At 34.9% G+C, this 21,089-nt stretch overlaps 1 protein-coding gene across 1 annotated transcript in view; it reads right to left on the minus strand.

The window, feature by feature from the left end:
* Positions 1–560: 560 nt before the first annotated feature.
* Positions 561–21,089, minus strand: part of LOC106463080 (RNA-binding protein 12-like) — a 62,475-nt gene continuing 41,946 nt past the window's right edge. Inside the window, exon 3 of the mRNA XM_022390487.1 lies at positions 561–5,347. Coding sequence (XP_022246195.1) covers positions 1,670–5,332 — 3,663 coding nt within the window. The 5' untranslated portion in view covers positions 5,333–5,347 and the 3' untranslated portion in view covers positions 561–1,669. The remainder of the gene's footprint in view (positions 5,348–21,089) is intronic.

Raw genomic sequence — 21,089 nt, forward strand, 5'->3', positions numbered from 1 at the left:
CAATTCATGTGAATATGACTGAAAATTTCATTTTTTCTGAAAAAGTGGTGTCTATTTACTTGTGACTACGTTGGGTACATATACATCTGTTGCAACAGCTGCCAATCAATAACAACATAGTTAGTGTAACATTTTATCACATACACTCGCCGAAACATAACACACAAACTTCATTTTATATGGCAAGAACAAAACATCTTTGCGTAAATAGAACTCGTACAGCAGCAGTGATGACATTTACCAAAGGCATCCATTTTACAAAATGTGAATGAACTTGTTTTACGTGTTTTTGACCAAAATGTGCCTAAAATTTTAACTTGTGAGTGACCTACAGCTCACGACCAATAGCGAGAAAGACAATCTAAAGAAAGTAAATGCAAAACACTAAATTAATAAAACATTACATGTGCATTAGCCCAACCAAAAACATTACAATAACAGTATTCATATATTTAATTATTTCTGTGTTGAAATGAACTAATGATTATCTTTTTATATAAAAATGAATGTCTGATATACCATGACTACAATATTTTTCCCGAACGTAATGAACAAAACTATTTTCGTAAAAAAACTAATTTATTTCACAACGTTTAAACATACAGTGTCACAAAAACTTTGAAAAAAGACGACTATGATAATTTTCATACTTGCGTATTAACTAAAGTATACCCTGTATTAAATGGATGAAACCTGACTAAACTAGAAACAAATGTTACAGTTATATATCTCAAATTGACCACATCTGACGACAGAGTTCTAATTTTATCTTGAAAAACATTAAAAACTTGCACACAACATGCACGTTTCTACTGAGCATAAATTTTCGTTTTACAAAAGTAATGGAAGTGTTATCTGAAATGTTAAATGGCAAGATGTTTTGTCTAATGAACACAAACTTAAACATTTTAAACAGTGTGAAGTAGTGAAGAATGAAAAAGGCACACTTTTTTATGTAGTTTATACATGAAATGAACGTTAACACAATTAAACTGTTGGCATCAGACCTTAATGAACATATAACCATATGAGTGCTCTTTTACCTGCAGCTACACAAGTTACACTCTGCTGATGTTTTATAGAAATGAAATATTTTTACTTCACCAGAAACTTGATTTCAATATTTTGAAATAATGTATTGGAATTGAAACAGAAATACATAGGTCTATATTAGCATGACAATAATTCCGACGAACTAGATTCTTTAATAAGTTCCTAGCTCAACTTGGATTGTCACTTTTAAACTAAATGACGGCAAGGAGTTTATATATATATATATATACCTAACAGATACATACATGCATACAAATAATAGAAAAATGTTGATCACTAAATACAAGATGGGGGCTAATTATTACACAAATGAAATACCCGGATAGGTTTGGTGGTGAATGATTAAAATTGGGTGTCAAGAACAAACAGCAGCAAAACACATGTAAGTACCATGTAAGTCAAAACCTAATAGATAAATTAGATCAAAATTGCGCTACTATTTGGAAAGAACGAAACAAAAACTATTGTAAGAATTATATTTATGGGGTACCCAAAGCAACATGCCAGTTATACCTTCAATAATAAAATACAACAACATTGCTTTCAGTTTCATTTAAACTACGAAGTGTCCTTGGGATATAAAGCCATCTCAGTTTAATACAATGTTAAGTTAGCACTAAACAACTTGCAAAGTCACTGGGCGTCCCGCTATGTCTTTCCCATTTAACTCCTTAACAGCTTTCTGGGCATCTTCCACAGTTTTAAGAGCAATTCTTGCATCTCCTGTTGGTTGACCACTTTCATTAAACCTTCTTATGATACTATTTTTTGTTAATTCGTAACTTTCGAAGAAACTTAACAAGTCTTCAACTGTAGCACGATATGGTACATTACTTGCTGCAATAACACAACCTGGTTTACCAAATCCCTTTGGCCCTGGATCAAGAGACCTTGGTGGACGGAGTCCTCTTGGTCTTTCCATCATAGAACCTCGTGGATATGCAGGTTTAGGTGGCCCCCTCGATCCATGAGGCCCCATTGGTGGACCTCTTGGATCTGCTCCTTCCGTATGCCCTTCAGACGCACCTATACGACCTGGCCCTAATTGTTTTTCTCCTGAATGTCCAATTTGCCCAGGACCCAATGAAGAATCTAGTGATCTTCTATCATCAATACCTCCGAGACCATCTAATGATCCTCTGCTCAGATTTTCAATAGGTTCTTCTTTTTGTACTATTTCAAGACCCTCCAAGCCTTTTGGAGTTCCTCTTGCACCAGGTCCAATTGAGCCATCTTGTGGCCCTCTTCTATTTGGTCCCATTGGTCCATCATGTGTACCTCTCCTTTGTCCCATTGGACTTTCTGAAGGTCCTCTGCTACCTGACCTCATTTGACTCTCTGGTGGTCCTCTGCTAGTTGGACCCACTGGACATCCAGGTGGTCCTCTGGGACCAGGAGGGCGATAGCGATCAGGAGGTCCATTACCTTCTTCAGGTCGTGGACCATGAAATCTTGGCCCTCCTGACCCTTCTAGTCTAGCTTGATAGCGTTCATGTGGCAATGGTCTGTCTGGAGGGTATCCACGATGTCCTCTTCCCATAGGAGGTCCGTCCTGTGGACCATTCCATTGATCTGGTCCCAATGGTCCACGACGACCAGGAAGCCCATGTGAATGAGTACCATGATTATCTGATTGCATATGCTCATCATATATAGGTGACTGACCTCTCCCAATGCCCCCAGGCTCTAATAATGGTCTACCACGGCCTCTTGCCATTGGTTCTACAGGTGGATTTCCTCTACCCCTAGATTCTAGCAAAGGTTTGCCACGTCCTCTTCCTGTTGGTGGTTCCATTAAATATCTCCCTTTTTCTGGAGGAGTATCCATTAATGGTTTTCCTGGATGTCTTTGAGACTGAACTGTATCAGGGAGCTCTAAAAGTGCATCTTGTTCAGATGGTGGTCCTTCAAGAATATCAATCATTTCTTGATAGGGTATCGGCTTAACAACAATAACTTTCAAACCTAGGTACTGTTGGTTTTTCTTGAGTGCTGATGTTACTTCCTCATTAGAGGCAAATTCAGCAAAAGCATCTCCTGAAGGTAATCCATTAAGCCCTAACATAATATGAATAGCTCGAGGTATAACACCTTCTTCAGCAAAAAAGTCTGCAACTTCCTGATCTGAAATCTCTATTGGAAGACCATGTAAAGCTACACATGATGGTCCTTTTTGCTCCGATGGTGGAGGAAGAAGCTCTTTTCTGGTTCCCATCCAAGTAGGTGGATTTGGTCCTGGTTCTCCTCCTCTTGCTTCATTCATCATAGTCTTGCTTGTTACTGAAAGCTCAATGTATCTGTGTCCAATCATTTTTCTATCCATTGCTAAAGCAGTTTGAAAGTCTTCAGTTGTGCCAAACTCAACAAATCCAGTACCAACTGCTCTTCCATTTCTATCATATTCAATAAAGACATCCAAAATTCGCAATCCATCAAAAAAATTTATGATATCTTCATCACAACAATGGTAGGGTAAACCACGCAAATATATGCACAAATCCTCCTCTCTCGGTGGATGATGTCCCATGAATGATCCAGATGTAAGAGGTTTCCTTCCTGAAAGTGGTGGACCAGGATATACATCTGCTTCCATAAACATTCTTTCTGGACAGTTAAAAATTTCCACATAGTTGTTTCCAATCATCTGACCAGTTCTTTTCAAAGCTTCAACAACATCTTGTGGTTTAGCAAACCTTACATAAGCATATCCAGTTGGTGTCCCATGTTCATCATATGTCAGTTTGATAGCATTTGAAGGAATATGAATATCTCGAAAAAATTCATGTACATCAACAGGGCGAACATCATGAGGTAGTCCACGGATTTCAACACAAGGGCCTGGAAGTCCGGGTGGTGGCATTTCACTATATGGTTCATATTCTGGGTCATAGTGGCCACCTGGATGATGACCTCGCCCACTCAACAATGGTGGTCTGACATCAGCAGAACCAAGTGGTGTTGGTCTATCTTTAACTGGTCTAAAGGCTCGAGGATCTTGACCTCTAGGTACAGAATTTCTAGGTCCAGGTGGTGCTCCTCGTCCACGTAGATCTCCAGAAGAAGGATAAGCTCTACCATCATAGTCATCATGAGGTGGATGTCCACCAGATCTGTGCAGTGGAGCTTCAAAATATTCCATTTGTTCAGCACCTGGTTCCTCAAATCCTGGTCCAGCATGAGGTGGTTTTCTGTCTATTGGTTCCACTCCCCTTCCTCTTCGCTCATCATATCCACTTTTTCTGTCCTCATCATGTGAAATTCTTCGGTCTGAAAATGGAACACCATGTCTTTCTGGAATACCTTCATTTCCTGGGTGCCTTCCTCTATATGAAGAACCACTACCACCGTGGTAATTTTTGTCATGTGGGATAAAAGGAGTTCCTCTTGGGTCAGATCTTCCTCCAAATTGTCCTGGTGGTGCCAAAAGGCCTTGTCTTTCTTCTCTCCACTGTTCTCTGGTGTCTTCAGATGGGAAACTATGGCCCCAGTGGCTAACTTGTCTTGCTTGATCATAATTTGGTGGAAATGGTGGGTGACCTGGATGCATATGATCATTTTCTGAAATTAATGTTGGTTCTTCATAAAGCATTCCTCTAGCCTGTGAAGGAATACCCATTCCCCCATTAGAAATGCTCCCAGGAGCAAAAGAAGAATCTCGTTGCTCTCTACCCATTACAGGGTTTAGGACCCTAATATCATCATCTTTAAGCTGTGGAGGTTGATCTGGTAGCTTTAATCTATCATTGGACTTTTCATCTCGTCTCTGTCGATCACTTCTTTTGTCTTGATCTCTTTCTCTATCCCTGTCCCTTGACCGTCGAGGACTGCGGCTTCTGCTCCTGTGACTTCGACTCGACCTTCTGCTACGATCTTTATCCTTTGGGGACCTTTCTTTATCACGTCGTCTATCAGGACTTTTAGGTCTGTCAGGGGTGTGCTTACGTTCACTGTCTCTTTCTTTTGATAATCCCTTTGGTTGTACTTGTGGCACAGATGGCTGGATTCCCAAACTCTGAGTTCGAGCTTGTTCAATAACTCTTTGCATTTCAGTCCTGCTACTCAAAAACAACTTCACCTTTACCTCTCTGATTCTCCCACTGTCTCTCTCCATAGCTTGTCTGGCATCTTCATCAGTACCAAATGCAATGAAAGCGTCGCCCTTTTCACCACCAACAATATGTACACCACCTTCAGGAATGGATAAACCATTAAAAAAACGCCGGATGTCCAAAGAATTGGCAGACCATGGAAGGTTCTGTAGTCTTATGATAACAGACATTTTTACTTGGCCAACCTATAAAAAAAAGAATAAAATGAGCATGTATTTGTGCAAAGATGTTGAGCTTTTTTTTGAACAATAAAACATAACTTCAAATTCTTATGTAACTGGGATCTATTAGTTTATGAGCCTAATATGAAATATAACAAAGTAGATTGATACATAATATATCACTTCAAACACAGACAAATATAAAGATATGAAAAGAGGAAAACAGATAGTGTTGAAAGAAGTAGCCCTTCTAAGGCTTGTTTCTGAATAATCAACTGAACATTCATTTCATTAAACAATAATTACTTCTGACTATTCTTCTAAATGACGCTTGTTTAAGTTAGTTGGCAAGCGGACTTCTTAGCATAACCATAGGCAGTAATTGTTAAGGATACATCTTCCTTATCTCATGTAGAAATAAATGTAAATATATTTCAAAGCATAAAGATTATCCCTTATAGTATTGCAAAGTGTTGCAGTTAAATGTTTGAATTCTCAAGTGGTATAATACGATGTGGTAACGTTATAGTTATTGCAATTTTACAGAATTTATGAAACCTAACGTGTAAAACTTCTCAGTTTCACTGCCGTATTCTGTTAACGAATATAATTTCCTGGCATTTTCAGTAACAATGACTTGTGTATCATATTATTATTACATACCTACTTATATTTTGATGAATTAACTCATTGTATGTTTTAAAATATCACATAACCCTATGTAAAGGTAAGTTTAACTATTTCACAGATAATAAATTTTCAAACAAAATGTAACTTAGCCACTGTTTTAATTTTGTTTTTCTTAATATTTGAATACGTCTATCAACAAAATATTTACCTAATATGCTTTCCATTTTGATATATATATTCTATAGTAACTAGCAGCAATTACTGTCTTTTCATTGTTAACACATTCAACTTAGGCCAGCAGGAAAACGAAGCCTTTCATTTTTTAACTTCCCATTAAGATTAACGAATTATTGGAGAAATACACCATTCAAAACAGTCATAGAATGATCAGAATTTGTAACATTATAGCAATGATAAGCAAAACTAGTTACGAAATAATATCAATCACTTCTTCAGTTAAGTTTTACACAAATCAGGCGTCTGATGATCAATAATGTGACCTGAAATGCAAATGAAATGCTCTAAAATGGGCATTTCGTAGAAGTGTTTTTCATCTTTATAATTCATGACACTTCATTTCAATATGGCGTACATTCGTCATGACTCATGAACAGCAAAGACAACATGGCACCATGTTGCATGTTTAAAATCAGGGTTGATAAAATCCCAAGTTATACTCGATAATTCCTCTTAAAGAGCTGTTTTAGGACATTTTAAGTGTCTTGTCACTTAGCAAAATATAGTGCGTCTTCCAAGAGTATTCCACAGATGCTCAATGGCAATGAAGTTCGCTTTAATACAATGAGAACGGACATAATTAGCCATTAAGTCAGGGTAAACTGTAGAACATGGTCTTTAATATGTAGCATTAATTATATCATTCCATAAAATGTAGAGGTCGTTATATTCACCGGGGTTTACTTTAATTCCCACCAGATTTCTATCACAGTCACGTGTTGCATTACTAGATGAAATTACTACACCTGGTTCTATGTTTATTCCAAATAAGCACATGCTTGACATTTGTATCCATAGTGAAGTGTCATTCATTTGTAAATCGAATACTTTTTTAAATGTTGTTAATCCAATGGAAATATTTTTTGTTATCACTGCAGGTGAGATATTTGTGCCTTATTATTAGTGGATTTTATCTCATTGAACGCTTGGAATACAGATTGGCACTGTGAGGTATGTTTCTAACCATCTACACTCAAACGTTGTCCATAAGTGGCTACAAACATCTAAGCTAAATTTCAAAGCCTGTACAGGGCCTGGTGGCTAGGGCATCCCATTCGCAACTTGCGGATCTCGGGTTCGAATACCGAAATTGAACATACTTGCCCTTTTAACAGTGGGGCTTTATAATGTGACGGACAACCCCATTTCTCGCTGTTAAATTGTAGCTCAAGAGTTGGCGGTGGGTGTTGACTAGCTGTCTACCCTCTAATCTATCACTTCTAAATAAGGACAACTAATGCAGATAGCCCTCAAACAGCTTTGCCCGAAATTCAACAAAACAAAGCCTACGGGTGTGGCTATTCAGAATCGACATGTAGTAGTCGTCCTCTAAATGTAGTACAGAGCAAATGATGAAATATTTGAATTTAAGATTTCTGGTTTTCATGAGAATAAACTAAGAGGAGCGACTGACATTACACGTGGTTTTTGTTTGTCATAATATTACAACTTCCAATTATCCTTTGTTTTCAATATAGTACTTAAGAAATATGCATGCTGATACCTTTAATACATCTTTGTTTGTTTGTTTACGGATGTTCACGCAAAGCATATCAGAGGCTATCTGCGTTCGTCATTCTTAATTCTGCAACTGATAGGCTGAAAGGGAAGGCAGCTAGTCAACGGCATCAACGCATAAACTTGGGTTTCTCTTTTTTTAACCCAATAGTGGAATTTGAGTCCCCCCCCCCCTATAACGCACCAATAGACCCAAAGGAGAGAGGATGCTTTTTTGTATGTGTGTGTGTGGTGGGTGGGGGGACGCGAACGTAGACCTGCAGATCCACACTCGACTTTTAGCATATCTACATACTGTATGTAGACACTACTTGCACTAAACGACCAACATTTTGAAATTATCTTTTGTTAGTAAAAAAAACTAAATATAACAACAATTGTTATAACTGATGAACTAAAAAGGCTTACAAAATATACGTTTGTAATTACAGTTATTGTTGAATGTTAGCAATCACGTTATTTGAATTTTTCCACGGTAATCATTATTTCAATGTAGTTTCTTTTCATCCTTTATCTACACCACAAGCTATTTACTAGGGTTCACCAAAATATTAACGTTGTTTCTGCAGTTAAAATAACCGAAATATGTTAAGATAGAATATAGAGCCTATAAACTTTAAATAATTCAGTGGTACAAGAATAATAACAAAAATTAGAGGCTCCGTTTAGTGAAAAAATATTAAATTATTAATGGAAGAAAAATTTTCTTCTATACCACAGCCTTTTCTGTCTTTAGATTACAAGGTTAGTGCTTTTAAACGCTGTTTGTGAATAAAATGCGCGTAAAATGCGCTTAGACAGTGTACAATTTCCTTCCGTAACTGTCTATTTCAATATCAATGAGGTTTTCACAAAATTGTATTTCTACAAGAGAAAAGAAGTAGTAGTTCAATAACTCTATTAAATTTCTTTTCATAAATGAATTTAGTCTTTGAAATGTCTTTATTTGGGTGTTAAACCATCAAGTTTTTTCAACGTGTCATCAATATATCATTAAAAAACTCAACAGCACGCAGATAGTGTAACAATATTATCTAGTAACATAAAAAACAAAACAGTGTGTGTTTAAAGAAAAAAGTAACTGGTTAGAAAGAAGTGAAACAAAACGAAATTGAAGGAAATGACACAATTCTGGAAGGAAACATATAAAAAGGAGAAAAAAGAAAAAACGAACTGTACTCTACACAATAGTAAACTATATTGTTGTCAAAGTTTCGCCACTGCAGCTTCATTAGTTAGTAGTACAAAAACTACTATAGAAAAATAAAATTAAGGTCCTATTTCATTACGTAATTAGCTGTTGTGACACCAGTATTTTACCAAACTCGTAGCAAGTTACAATAATTTGTTCCGACTATATAAACACACGATTAATCTCATAATGAACACCATCCAAAAACTTAAGGTCAAAATTTTAACACTCTTTATTTACTCTTAAATATACAATAACGTATCTTGCGTTGTTTGTTGCAGAACGATTGAAACACAGAGCATCATAAGAGTGACGCCATCTTCCGTGTAACCTGATTCAGATGAAATTCTTACTTCATTTTAAGATGTAAATGCCATCCCTACTATCTTGTTTGCATTGTTTTTGAAGGATTGATATTAACCATCCCTACATTTACTTCCTTTTTTGAAAAGTTTTTTCTTTATTTGTTTGCCTTTTTTAATGCATTGTTCCAATAAACATAGGAAGGTTTAATTTATAACCAAGTTCTAAATACAGTATTTATTGTTTATCAATTATTAGCTGGTAATTCTTGTTTTACCCTGTACTTCAGCTTTTTAAAGGAACATCAGATATTTGTCAGAAAACTAACTTCAAGGGGTGATGATAGCATCGTTTACACTATAATTATGATTTTATAAAAATTACTACTAGTTATTAAGAATACTTATAAAAGCGGATTCTCCGTTTGAAACTATGGTCACCTCAGGGAAACTAGTTAACACCACTGTTTTGGTTTTTGAGTTATCTTGTAATAGAAAAAAAAAAAAAAACAGAAAAAGAACAAGAAATTCAAACTTTTTGGTATGATATTTACAGACATTCCCAGAACTTTTGACTCAGTCATTACATAGATATTGTTATAAAAGGAAACATTATATAGTATTGTAAAGTTCTGATGACCTATTGAGGAGATATTTAAAATATCATTTTGATTAACGATCCGAGCCATCCATACATAGGCAATGCTGCCCACTGCCTGATAACTATACGTTTGTATATAGCCATAAATGTGATGATATAAGGGAGCAAGGTGACTGCTGTGTCAATTATTATTTCGAAGTGGAATAACTTCAGTTCTTTGCTTGTCACTTTTTATATAAAAAACTAATCTATATAATTACTTAAAGGTAACAAAACGCATAAAGATGACAATTTTATGGGGAGTGAAGCTTAAAGCGGATTTATACAATTCAGTGATCCGTTTTGTTCTGCTCCTTCTGGAATAACCAGCAACATAGTTTTGAAACCCGCCGCAAGGCTATCGAATCACTAGTATGATATAAAGCCCGATAAGGTCATAAAATATGAACGAAAGCTCCTTCTTTAAATAATTTTGACTTGGCATAAACTATAACCGTTTTATTATTTCTCTGTTCCAAATTTCAAGGTGCCATTCAATGATTATGGAAACGTTATCGTCAAACTCATCCTAAACAGATGTAATCCCAAGGAATTGTAAAATGTATTAATTTTATCCTGTGATTGTGCTTTATTAATAGACCATGTTGCTTTATTTTTGTAGTGTCAGTATCGTTGCTGCATAACAGAACCTTTTAGTGGTCCTTCACTATTTAAAACGTTTAACTGTTACTGAAATCACTTGTTTCTTTAAAGTCAACGATTTATTCAAGTAGTTAATTATTCAGCGAACAGTATCGACTTAAATATTATGGTTAATAAAAAATTAAACCTGATAGTTTTATTATATAGATTAAAAACATCTAAATGAGAAGAATGTTTAAAGTCAGTTTTTACAGCTACAAAATAGAATGTTGACAAAATTTTGGTCATATTATTATTACTAGTTAAGACATTTCATTTTGTTTAAACTCTAAAAACATAATAAGTGTAAGGTTAAACCACAAAATTATAATGCTTAACTGAGTTGCAAATTAATTATGCAAACTTTTTTTTTTCCTATAGAGCTTTCAGTTGGTTTTTCATTTCGTTATATTTTGTCATTTTTAAATGATTACCTGAACAATAAATATATAGTCGTGTGCAGGTACATTTACCTCATCCTGAAATTATCAGTCACAATGATTTACAAGAAAAAGAGGCTGATTACCTCTTACTGTACATTGTATTAAAATATTGGAAAGTGGTTGTGGCGATATAACAAAAAGAAAAGTGAATGAGCCAATAGTAAAACCAGATGACTAGCAGGAACCTTATGAAAAGTCGCAAAGGTTACAAGACAAGGAATGAACAGGGTGTTGGTCGACCTCATGAATCACACAAGTGGTTCAGTCACAGTGCTTTACGTTGTAGACAGAAATTTTTAGTTAATATGGAATTATTACGTGCTAAATTTGCTCCTTTGTTTAACTGGCATGGGCGGAAGTGCGTTGGTAGTCAATGGTCACAAAAACAGTTTCCTTTATGCGTTTTATCTTGGTTGTGAGTATGAAGTTAATAACATAAACAAAAAACTAGGATTTTAAAATCCTGCAAAGGGATCTTAAAAAAAAAGTAAGGAAACAAGGTTGGAGATACTGCAGACATTATTTACTCAAACTAGAAACCCCTATTTTGGCTCCACGCTGTTACCTAGAATTTGGTGGAGTCAAAATAGGGAATTGTAGTTTTTGCAGGTTTTTAAATTCCCAATTTATTTATCTTGTTTGCTGGCTTTTTGTATGCTCAACTATAGGCAAAGGATTACTTGATAAAGTAGCTAATTATATACATTGTAATTATAATAAACATAGCTAGTAGGTACCTAATACGGTTAATAATGATTTACTGTAACTGTTGATTATTTGATCGCATTATTTTGAGATGTAAAATGTTATGCTATAGCTGGAGATTTGTTTGAGAATATAGTGAGCATTTATAGTTTATGTGTGACTTAACTCTCTATATATAATGCATACCAATGGGCAAATATATGCCTAGACTAAGACACAGCCCCCACTATGCGCGAAAAATCGTAGAAAAGCAGTCTTTTCAAATAAAACATATACGTCTGAAACATCACTTTAAATAAACTTTTGTGTATTTTAAGGTAATTATTCTATGGATGCGTGTAATAAAATTTAATATTATGTGTATTGATCTTCTTTATATACTCCTTCACTTCATATGTCATATAGGGGTTGACTCCCTAAAGACACTGATTGTATAGTGTACAAATCACTGAGCACCTACTTGTTAGTTATCTAATATTTATCTATTATTGGCTGGTAATTCATGTTTCACCCTGTATTTAATCTTTTTAAAGGAACAACAGACACTCGTAAGAAAGCTAACTTCAAGGGGTAATGATAACATCATTTCTACTATAATTATGCTGTTTTTTAGCTTATGTAAAATATAGAAGAAACAAACCGACTTTTCTATACCCCTACGACCTTCGCAGTACCTTGTTTGGTATTCTACAAAAGGTTTAAGTGCAATATACCAAGCCATTTTTGTTGTAAGCTTGCAAGAGAATAATAATAAGAAAATGAATTACAAACGAGACCGTTTAGAGCGGATTTTCTTTTCCTTGCAATTCTAACATGCGTGCTTTTTTATGTGTGTACAGCCTCAGCAGTCATTTTCCCTGAATGTTCTGTTAGGGTCTTGTGTAATTCCTATTATGAAGCACTATCGTGGTTCATGATATTATGATGACGTATTTGCTTCATTGTTATGTATGCGAGTTTTAAATCAAGTGCTTTCAACTGATATCCTATTTTCAATCAAGACAAAACCAAAAACAGTGGGTCTTCTTAGGCATGTCAAAATAACCTTGATTCGTAGCCTTATATATTAAACTAGAAACTTTCATGTTGTTTAAAATAGAAACGTGTATTATAATTATTACTTTTTTTTTTCGTTAGAAGAGATCAAATTTAGATAGCTAATTGAATCACGTCTCTATGCTAGCTATTTAAAGCTTAATGATTAAATGTTACCATTATTTTAATAATCAATTCAGTTTTAGATAAAGGGTTTTATCTTCTGTAAACGTATAACTCAAGACATTCTTTTCATTTTTAAGGTTGGCCAGTTGTAGGATTTTTCTGTTGTTTTTTCTTTTTAGAACTGCATCATATAAACTTATAAGTTTTACCTAAACTAGTTCACCAGGCTTTTGAATGTTTACATTTGGAGATTTGCACATGTGGTCCAATCACAGAGCTTTACGTTGCAGACACAAATATTTAGTTAATGTGGGATTATTACGTGTTAAATTTGCTCCTTAGCTTGATTGGTTGGAGCGGAAGTGCGTTGATAATCAATAGTAATGTCCACAGTACCAAATGACAGTTTGACTAGCTTCTGAGACTTTGGTTCCAGCTTTTGGTGAGAACACATCGTTTCTTCCAAGCCAAATCTCATAGCATATTGATTATAGAATATGTACGATTATCCATGATGGATTAACAATGAGGTTTGTTTTAGTAGTTGTGAATACATCATAATAACTTAGCTTCTAGCTCAAGTTACAGCCAGTGTTAGGGGAAGGTTTGCAAGTTTTGCTTAAAGTGAAAGTGTTTTGGTATTATGTGACCTGTCTTATAAATAGTGTTTGTGTAAGCAAGGTATGAAACAGAGTAATATTATTTCGCATAGTTTGCCAAACTATTTGATTTATCAAAAATAAGCTCAACCAATAAAGGAAAGTTTTGCAGCCCCATGACCAGGATCCAGTGACTTTGTGTTTAAACTTTATTTTCAAGCTTCTTTCAGATATCCAGATCAATGAGTTTTGGAAAGGGTAGCCTAAGGTCTGTCATCATCTCTTAGATGGTTGAGTAGCTATTAGTATTTGAAATAAAGGAAAGAGAAACAGCTACCTGGAAGTTTCCAAAATTTGCCCTTATGTTCAGTAAGAAATGATTGAATCTGAACCACATCAATGCTTGCACTACTAGGTTTGTATTTTAGCGGTATTCCATTTTACTGTCAATGAGGCTGATAAAGGAGGCAGTCAGTCAGAATTATCTGGACAGCACTGTGGATCCACTAAGAACACACAGCAGGCATGTCAAGGACTCTCTGTACTGAAATTTGAAATTATATTGAGAAACCACCAACACAAAAAAAATAAAACAGAAGTGAGAGCATAATGAGGTGTGATAGCCTATCACAATCACAAAATGCCAATGATGAGACAAAACTACTGTCTTGGTAAACCACCAAAAGCAGGTGAATCCTTCAGTTTTTATGGATCTGTCAAGGTTTCTGGTTAAATTTAGGCTTATGTGAAAACAGAATGAGTGAAGCAAGCAAAAAACCATCAAGTGTCTGATGCCGAGGGCCAGCACTCTACATTATTGAGCATTTCAGAACAATAGATACATGATATGGAATACCTTGAAAGAAGCAATGCAAGTTTGATCCTGAGAATAAGTTATTTAGTAAGCTGAATTCAACTCTTTAAAAGTAGGTCTGAATTATCACCATCAGCCTACATAGACATACTTGAAATTATGCATTGTAACACATACTCCAGTATGTCTTCATATGACAGGGTACACTTCCTAGTTGACAAGTTTATGGAGAGATTTTGTATTGGCTCAAGGGTTTGTAAAACCTTGTGATGTTGATTGAAGCCATTTCTCTAGCCATCCATCATACATAGGTTAATAAAGTTCAAGTCTTTCCAAGGAAGAAATCATCAAAAGCTTCAATTGCTGTTATGCAACAAAAGCAGTTATTGGTACCACTATTTTAGTGAAGGGGGAAAGCAATGGAGTCTATCACAACTTGTCAGGTGGCATGTGGAATGAGTACCATGATGCTCTGCCCCCTAAAAGCAAATTTGACAGTTAAGAGAGTGTATAATAAATTCTAAGTTTTCCATTCTGACAGCCAAGATAATTATAGTATTTTGGATAATGTCTCATTAAACTTCCCAGAGCAAAACACACCTCATCTACAGCAAATCAATGGAAAGATTAGACATTTTGAACAGGGTAATGTCCCAAACTAAATGCCTATTCAATGTCACAACATTTTGTGACATAAACTCTTGAAGACTACTTAGATATTGTCTCGTGACTCCCCTTGTCGGCAAGCATATTACTGCTCAAATCCAGACTTAAAGTATGGTAGAAATTAGTCTTCACATGATTACTGTGTACCATGTAGACACTGATGGCAGTCACAGATAGTTTATGACAAAGCCTAGTATGCAGTTGGGAAGCTATAATTGTGGTCAACCAGAAATTGTCACCAGTAATATTGGACTGTAACACTGTGGAACATGAGATGTTTGCTCATGTTCCACAGTGTTACAGTCCAAGGAATAGACATACAAGTCTCAGGCAAACGTAAACACTGCCTTTCAGTCATTGTGTTGCTAAGTCAAATAAAGCCAGTCAATGAAGTTTTATAAATTATTGCCAAATGTAACTACAGAACCTCTACATCATATGTCAGTATGATTGCTTCAAAGATATCTCTAGTGAATGTCAAGGACCTACTGATGTTTTGTAATTACAGGCTATCAGTACTACAGCTTCCATCACATAGAGTAGTAGTTGTTAAAAGAGGTAATTTCAGTTACTTTATGCACTGTGAATTCTTAAGCTCATGCTAAACTTTGATGAGACTTCAAGTAACATACTTGGCTATCAGTGTATCACATACTCACAGGTGACATTACTCAGCCTACAAGTAGTTCACCCTGCCGGCTAGCTTTAGATATAGTTAAGGAGGAGACCAAGAGCCTATGGTCACTGCCAAGAAAGAGTACACTGACAATCTGTATTGACTTCAGAAAAGATAATTAGCTGCCTATGAAAACACCTTTCTTTTTCCATGTGAAATACAATGAGTTAGCTTTCTTAATCTAGTGCTCTAGTTTCAGGTAGAACTCGATGATAGTAACTAACCTAACACTATTTCCTCCACCTGTAGAGTTCAGCATGTTACCGAGTGGATTTTGCAATGCCTCGACAACTTTTCATAATATGTTGAAACTGGTACAACACAGACTGTAGTGAAAACCTCATCCATTTATGTAAATGATGTGCTGGTATTTTTTAAAATGTTTAGATAGGCTTTAGCAAACTTTAAAGTTGTCTTTGGTTATTTTCACACTAAGGAATTTAAGTTCAAGCAATCTGAGTGTTTGTTCACGTGGGCCACAACTTGAACTTTTGGGTCATAGTTTTTTTTTATGAAGGTAACTCTATAAAAAACAATAGTCATAAGACACTGACTGAGACTAGTGACTAAGAAAGAAATTTGTGAGCCTCACATCAAAATGCAATTTCCATCAAACAAAGATCAGGCAAATATCATGGGCGTGCTAATGGCCAGTCTAACCAGTTAGAGAAACTATGTCCACTCAACCAACACACTGACAAATCTGCAGCAGTCAGCAAGTGAAGGCTGTAAACTGTCAGTTATAGTAATCCATTGTACATAAACTGGGTCTGGGACATTATAACTAAGAAGCAATAAGAAGCTCAGATGAACAACCAAAATATTGTCAGAATGTGAAACTGAGGTGAGGCACACAACAGGCTATCAAATATTGTGTTGGTAATTTAGAAATGTATGCTGTACTGGACATATTCTAGCATTGAACATGTATGTTTGCCAATATTACAACTCATGATGCTAGCCATTTAAGATAAAATATTCTCTAAATGGTTCACCATAAAAACAGTCATCAGGATAGAATATGTGCTCTTGTCATTGCAAAAATGTTACTACTAGCTAAGTGATGCAAGTATTGCAAACGTGCAGGGATTTCCAAGTAGCAGTTGAAAAAAGTAATCTTGATAGCATCATCTTTGGTGGTCATTTCCAACAATTTGTACTGCATCTTCTCAATTCCCTCTCAAGGACTTAGTGATGTAACAACTATATATGTATATATATGCTGCTGGGCAATCAACTACTTTGCAAACTGGGTAAAGACCTATTCATTTTACACACGGTTGCTAATTCTCTTCCTGAGAATTTCGTTTCTAGACCTGGAGTACCTACAGATTTATACAGATAAAGGAACTGACATCATTTTAACTCTCTATCATCTCCAGCAAAGTATCATCTTCATCGGATCTCAAATACTAAAACAACTCTGTATCATCTCCAGTAAGATGAACTGGATAATAGGACAGTTTAGATAGTAAAATCTATGCTTTTGATATCTGTAAATAATTATCATAATGACTAGGATGAACACTGGCTACATATTATGATGGCTTACAAGGCTTATTAGTAATGCCCCATGGGCTATTCTCCTAACCTAATGATACTTATTGGGTAGATATTGCTCCCAACTGATACTCTGTACAGCTAACACCAGTGATATGGACATTTGCTTTGAGAGTACATTAAATAATCTCTTCAGGTAATGACTAAGCTTACAGCTATGCTGGCAGCAACAAGAAGTAATTGAGAGGCCGAAGCATGCCTTAATTGAAATCAATATATCTGAGAATACCACACTGCAAAACACCACTGAAGTGTTAACTGCCCGTTAACTGAATGGAATAAGGAGAAGAAAATATAATCCATTCTCATCATTTTGATTAACCAATTATCAGAACAAGGTTTAATGTTAACCACCTCTTGTATTGCAGGGTAATAGAAGATTATGTACAGTACCAGCATTTAGCTATGAGAAACTTGGGCAAGAAGAAGTAAACGTATATTTCTGAATATTTTTATGAAGTCCAAGTGATGGAGGTTGTATCATGGAATGGTGGGTATACTTTGGAAAAGATATACGAATCTCCAAAGAAATATTGCACAAATAACTTAAACAAAAAAGGTATTTTCCATAGCCTTGTCTGTGGTATCATAAATTTGCCAATGAATGCAGAAACAGAGCATTACTATGGCATCCAGATGCAGAGAATACACATTACCTAATTTGAGCAGAGTAGCTTTGTTATGCAATCTCAGAGCAGTAATAGATGTAAATAATTTTTTCAAATCACTAAATTTAACATATTTATTACCAATAATAAGCTTATAGAAGACAGTGATGAGTGTCAGCTGCTACTGTAAAATGCATAAATGACAAAAACTGCATCATCAATGTTGTTATTTTTTTTTTTTTGTTGTAGCCTTGTCTGCAAAGCATCTTATCACTCAGTGAATTTCTAATTAGTGACAGAAATACTGTAATGCCTTGACAACCAGCTAGAAATTATGCACATTGTCAATTCCAGTTAATACCTTTTAGGACAAAGTTATGGCCATTTAAATTTTTTTTAACATTACCTACTCTTGGAATTTCAGGGTAACCACAGATAATGCTGAATACTAGCAGACAGCTAGAAATCTCCATATAGATGTTCAAAAACACATGAATAAGTGTAGAAAACAACACATGTACTAAATAATATCAAGTGTTTATAACATCACACACACATGCACTTCCAAGAGTAAATAATGCTAATTCAAATTCCTACTTAGTGTAAGTGCACAATGGTAAATTGCATTTCATAGTTAGCTGTCACTACTACTCAGTTATTTTTCTGGAGTTTAAGATGTTCTACAGTCAAGGCCAACACAAACATTTATATTCTAATAACTGTTGAAGTAGTAGTATATCTCACAAAACTCATCACAGGATTAACTTGTATTTACATTGTTGAAATGTTGTTCACTCTCAACAGCACGAACATTATTAACTCCCAGCAGAACTTAGTTCATGTGGTATGTTAAGTAGCAGTAATCTGCTCTGAAGACAGTTAAGGACCACAGTGTTGGTATGCTTGCTTGAAACATGTTATCTAATTTTGTAATGAACTGTAACATTGGTTTCATGTTTTGGTCTTTAAAATATCAAACTTGATGAAAGTTTGTGTATATTATGAAGTCTTTTTCACCAGATTGAACAGAAAGTTGTTGGTTAGTTTCAGTTTCACTGAGCACCATGTACTGGTAGGGCACGATTCTGGTGGAATAATTCTGCATCATTCACAATGGCTCTAGTAAGATATGTTTTGATTTACCAAAATTTTAAAGTACCAATATTCAGCTGGAAGAAACACTACTCACTAACAGACCTCAATCAATTACCAATGAGCATCAATTACATTGAATTAGTGTCACAGAAATAATCAACTAACTGAAATTAGTTTCTAATCATTACTGTTTTCAACTATTCTAACTCAACTCTTGATGTAATCAATATAGTGCCATTATGATTTCTCATTACTACTTTTGGTTAATTCAGTTTAACTGAAATTAGTTTTTCTAATTATTGCTATTTTTGATTATTCCAAATACTCACGTCTTGTGTGAAAATACTCATTTACTTAAATGTAACTAATTAATCAAGTTTTAAATTCCACTAATTACCAAGTTCTACTCACCACAGAGCCAACTAGTTATTGTTTTAGTATGTGGCAAGCCTTTAATAACAGTCAAACTATGATGCACAGAAATAGTTCATATCTAATTCCATGAAACTAGGTCTATATAATTTAAAAAGGGGCAAATGTTATTCTTTTTAAGTTGGATGCATTACTCTCAGACACATATAAGCAAGAGTGAATGCAAATTGCCATTGAAGTAGGAATTACCCATTCATTACAAAAATTAAATGTTATCCATTTTTAGTATGATTTAGAACAAGCAATGATACATCAATGTGGAAGTCAGTTGCATGGCATAAAAGTTGTTGATAAAAACACCGCTATATTCTATTCTTGGCAGTTAATGTTTCATACCCTTAGAAAGAAGTCCATATAGAGGTGACATACACATTTGTCACATGATTCTGAAGTTAATGGGAATATTTCCCTGTTTTAGGTCAGAAATCATTAATAATCTGACAATTGTTCAAGTTTAGACTTCAACTGAAAGTGTAGTAAGTGGTAGACATTGTGTTTTTTAAAGCTATATCATAGAGATCTGAAAATGATGTAAAGACAGAAGAACGAAATTATAATAGAAATAGTAATAAGATATTGGTAAGGTTCTGAACTACCAAGTGTGAGAAATGTGAACATAGATTTAACATGAAACTTTTAAATCATTAAAGTTTTAGCATAATAATAATATGAAATTTTAATAGGTGAAACATAATCCAAGATAACTTCATGATAAATGTTTAACTTATGAGAGGAAATTATCTTTGAACTTTATAAAGTTGAGTGTATTCCTTCAAAACTTCGTAAATGTTTGCAATTGCTTTTATTACTAGATTAACTTTATTAGAGGCTGTAGACAGATTCTATGGAATTAAGCAGCAGAAGGTTGTAGAATTGGAGGAGAAGAGTGCAGTCCCCTGTGAATTATGTATCCTCAGGAAGGTTATAATTCTATTGTTGAATCGTAGAAATGATCAATGTGGAAATAAAATGCTGATTTGAATATGGCAATGCTGTATGTATCCATTTGCTCCATATCATAATTGTGGATAGGAGAAGGAATAAACCTGTCTGATCGATATTTCTTTTAAACTTTTAAAAATTACTCCTATAAACATTACGTCATATAAGCCTAAATTTAAATGTTTATGATGTTTCCAAGCTTTAATATAAGATTAAGTAAAATGATTCCATAAACATTACTGGTATATGAAGTTTTGATGAGTAGCATTTCTCAGTTTTATGAGAATGAAATAAAAAAATCCAAAAAAAGTTTTATTTATGGCACAGTTTAATGTTAGCAAACTCAAAGCTGCACAATGTGGTTGCAAGAGACAGATTTAAACTAAAACAAACTTAAGGTAAGGTAATACGGATTGTGAAAAAGCTTATGTTCAATGGAGATGTACAAATAACCTGCCTATCATAGAATTGCCTTAAACGTGATAGATTTTTTCAGATTAGCCTGAAATGCAGTATGGTGACTGTGCAGAAAACCACAGTTTTGGTCATTTCTATTTTAACTCTCATCAAGTGCACATCAGTATCTTTAAGTACAAGTTTAATTTTAATGGCTTGTGAAAGAACAAGTAGCATCCACATTTGACATCTATAAAGATGCACTGAAGAAACAGTGGGCAAAGGCAAGTAGCTCCAATGATGGATCTGTGGTCATGTCATGCACGAAGTCCCATCACTAGAAAGTAGATGATAGGCATGAATCCCCATCTTTGGAATGTTGATCCTGGGTGTGAAGTCCCACTACTGGAAGGAGAATCAGAAGGATTTTAGCCCTGCTGTGCCGAGTAATTTTTTTTTATAGATTGTCCCATCATACTGCCATCTCATCAATATGCTACTGATGAAT

Source organism: Limulus polyphemus, unplaced genomic scaffold (assembly GCF_000517525.1).
Source record: "Limulus polyphemus unplaced genomic scaffold, Limulus_polyphemus-2.1.2 Scaffold1319, whole genome shotgun sequence".
NCBI classification, from domain to species: Eukaryota; Metazoa; Arthropoda; class Merostomata; order Xiphosura; family Limulidae; genus Limulus; species Limulus polyphemus.